This window comes from Propithecus coquereli, unplaced genomic scaffold (assembly GCF_000956105.1).
Source record: "Propithecus coquereli isolate 6110/MARCELLA unplaced genomic scaffold, Pcoq_1.0 Scaffold105, whole genome shotgun sequence".
Classification (NCBI taxonomy): domain Eukaryota; kingdom Metazoa; phylum Chordata; class Mammalia; order Primates; family Indriidae; genus Propithecus; species Propithecus coquereli.
The window spans coordinates 4,948,534-4,950,924 of NW_012134414.1; the positions used below are offsets into that span (position 1 = coordinate 4,948,534).

At 33.8% G+C, this 2,391-nt stretch overlaps 1 protein-coding gene across 1 annotated transcript in view; it reads right to left on the reverse strand.

The window, feature by feature from the left end:
* The window catches only part of ALCAM (activated leukocyte cell adhesion molecule), a 281,638-nt gene that overhangs the window by 8,680 nt on the left and 270,567 nt on the right, over window positions 1–2,391 (reverse strand). Inside the window, exon 11 of the mRNA XM_012646017.1 lies at window positions 929–1,041. Coding sequence (XP_012501471.1) covers window positions 954–1,041 — 88 coding nt within the window. The 3' untranslated portion in view covers window positions 929–953. The remainder of the gene's footprint in view (window positions 1–928; window positions 1,042–2,391) is intronic.

The window sequence follows — 2,391 nt, forward strand, 5'->3', positions numbered from 1 at the left end:
AATTCTTTCCCATTACCTATCCTTACTATGGAGTTAACTTGGGCAATCCACTCAAACTCTGACTTGTGGTTTATTTACAGTGAACTCATTGTCTGTAGTTGTTAGGGCTTTTCACATGGTATTGGGAAGCTACAGTAACAGTTATTCTTAAGGACACACAAAATAGTCCAAATGGCTCCTCTGTTTGGTTGGCTTAAAGGAAATAAAAGAAAAGTAAAAGCTCAAATTGCAAGTGACAATGCCATGGAAACATACACCTTTTGTTTTAAAAACCACATATATACAGCTACTATATACAAATATATGCAACATAATGTAAGGTAACATTGACCTGTGCATATATAGATACATGAATACATATATACATATAAACACACATATACACATACTATCTATAAAAGCATGTGCGTGTGTGTGTGTGTGAATACACACATACACAATTTTATTAGTCTCTTCATTAACATGATTGGGGATATGGCTGTATACATACACTCACATTTTTATTAACTCCTTAGGTTAAATTTGTGTATGTTTAAATTATTCTCATAATTGTTTTTTGAAATAAATATAAAACATTAGAATCTTCTTTTATTGAGCCCAAATACCAATTTATAAAGTAAGGCTTTTTTGCACTCAGTGAAATTTTTGGCATTAGAATATAAAATGCTTATTGGATGTTGAAATCTCAAAATTGGATTTTATGATTCAGAGGATAATAATTATTTTGGGGAGGATGGGGAGACTGATGAGATTCCATTCTTCCAAGAACACTTTCTGAATCACCAAAGTTTTCTTTTGAAAAACTCTCTTCCGGCATTAAAAGCTATAATTATGAAGCATCTTAAAGTAAAGCCTTTCCCTTTCATCTTTAAGGATGTTTCCTACTTACCTGAGAATTATTTCTATAAACCCCATACAGACTACTCACCTGAACAACTAGAACAGTTTCTCTTTTAGGCTTCAGTTTTGTGATTGTTTTCTTCTAACTTTTTGTTTTCCTCCATGTTACCAAGGTCTTTGTTTACATGTTTTGATGCAGTTCTGTAAGAGAATAAAATAAACATCATCACATTGACACACACATATTTAACTTTTCTACTTACTTTTAAAGTTTGAATTAATGTATCTTTGAAAAGCAAATGTTTTACAGGCAAGCCACTAGGGCAAACAATTCCACATCCCTGAGCCTTAACTGATAACAAAATACATTCCAGTGAAATGAGCTTGGTCATGGGGTTGCATTAAATGTATGCTAAGAGAAAAAGAAAAAGGTATTTTGAACACAGACTATGAAAACTTTGTTGCATCATATTTTTAGCTGGATTACTTTTCTCTCCACTTTCTGGGAAGTAATTATTATCATTTGATAGTCAAAATTTTCATTCTGGTCAAACATTTTCCACAAAAAAATTCTGAGGGAATTTCATTAGGATCTTTTTTCTTTTGAATTTCCGTATCATGCATCCCAGTTGGGCCAATGTCTTGTGTCTATGTTTATGGATTGTCTTTTCTTGAATAAATAAATAAACAAGATTACAAAGAGATGACGTTTATGATAGAACATTGGCAGTAGAAGCTAGAGCAGCCCTAACATGGCTAGTTCTTAAAGCATGGCCCCAAACCAGCAGTATCGGCATCCCTTGGGAATTTGATAGAAATGCAAATTCTCAGGCCCCACACCAGAACTATGGAAGCAGAAACTCTGGAGATAGGAGCTACAATCTAGGTTAAACAAGACTTCTTGGTCATTCTGCTGCCTGCTAAAGTTTGAAAATCAATGCCTTAGTGCTGCTATGATTTCACTTGCCTAGGTCTATCATTTAAGAACTGAAATTGGATTTTCTTAATTATGCAAGTAAGGTTTTGGGGCCAGCCAAGATAAATCAGAATAAATGGTCGCTGTATTTCCAAGAGTGCACTCCTTCCTCCCTTCCTTCCCAACACTCATATCAAGAAACAGAACAGTAGAGACCATTATATTCCCTTGCAGTCACTACTGCCTCCCCAAAGGCTACTACAACCTGAATTATCACAGAATAGTTTTACCTGTTATTGTAATTTAAATATAAATGGAATCATTCCACATGCATTCATTTGTGTCTGCATTTTATTTAAACTCAACGCTGTTTGCAACATTCATATATAATGGTGCATGTAGTTGTAGATTGTTTTTTCCTATTGGTATATAGCATGTCATTGGGTTAATAAACCATAATTTATGTATTTATTTTATTGGTGATGGGTATTCTTGGTCTTCATTTCTTCTGCAATTTCAATTATAACTGAGACATTTTGTGTGTGACCCACATGTCTCTTATGCTCTTATTCTTTTTCCTCTCTGTGCTTCAATTTGGGTGCTTTCTATTGATCTGTATTGCAATTTACTTCTCT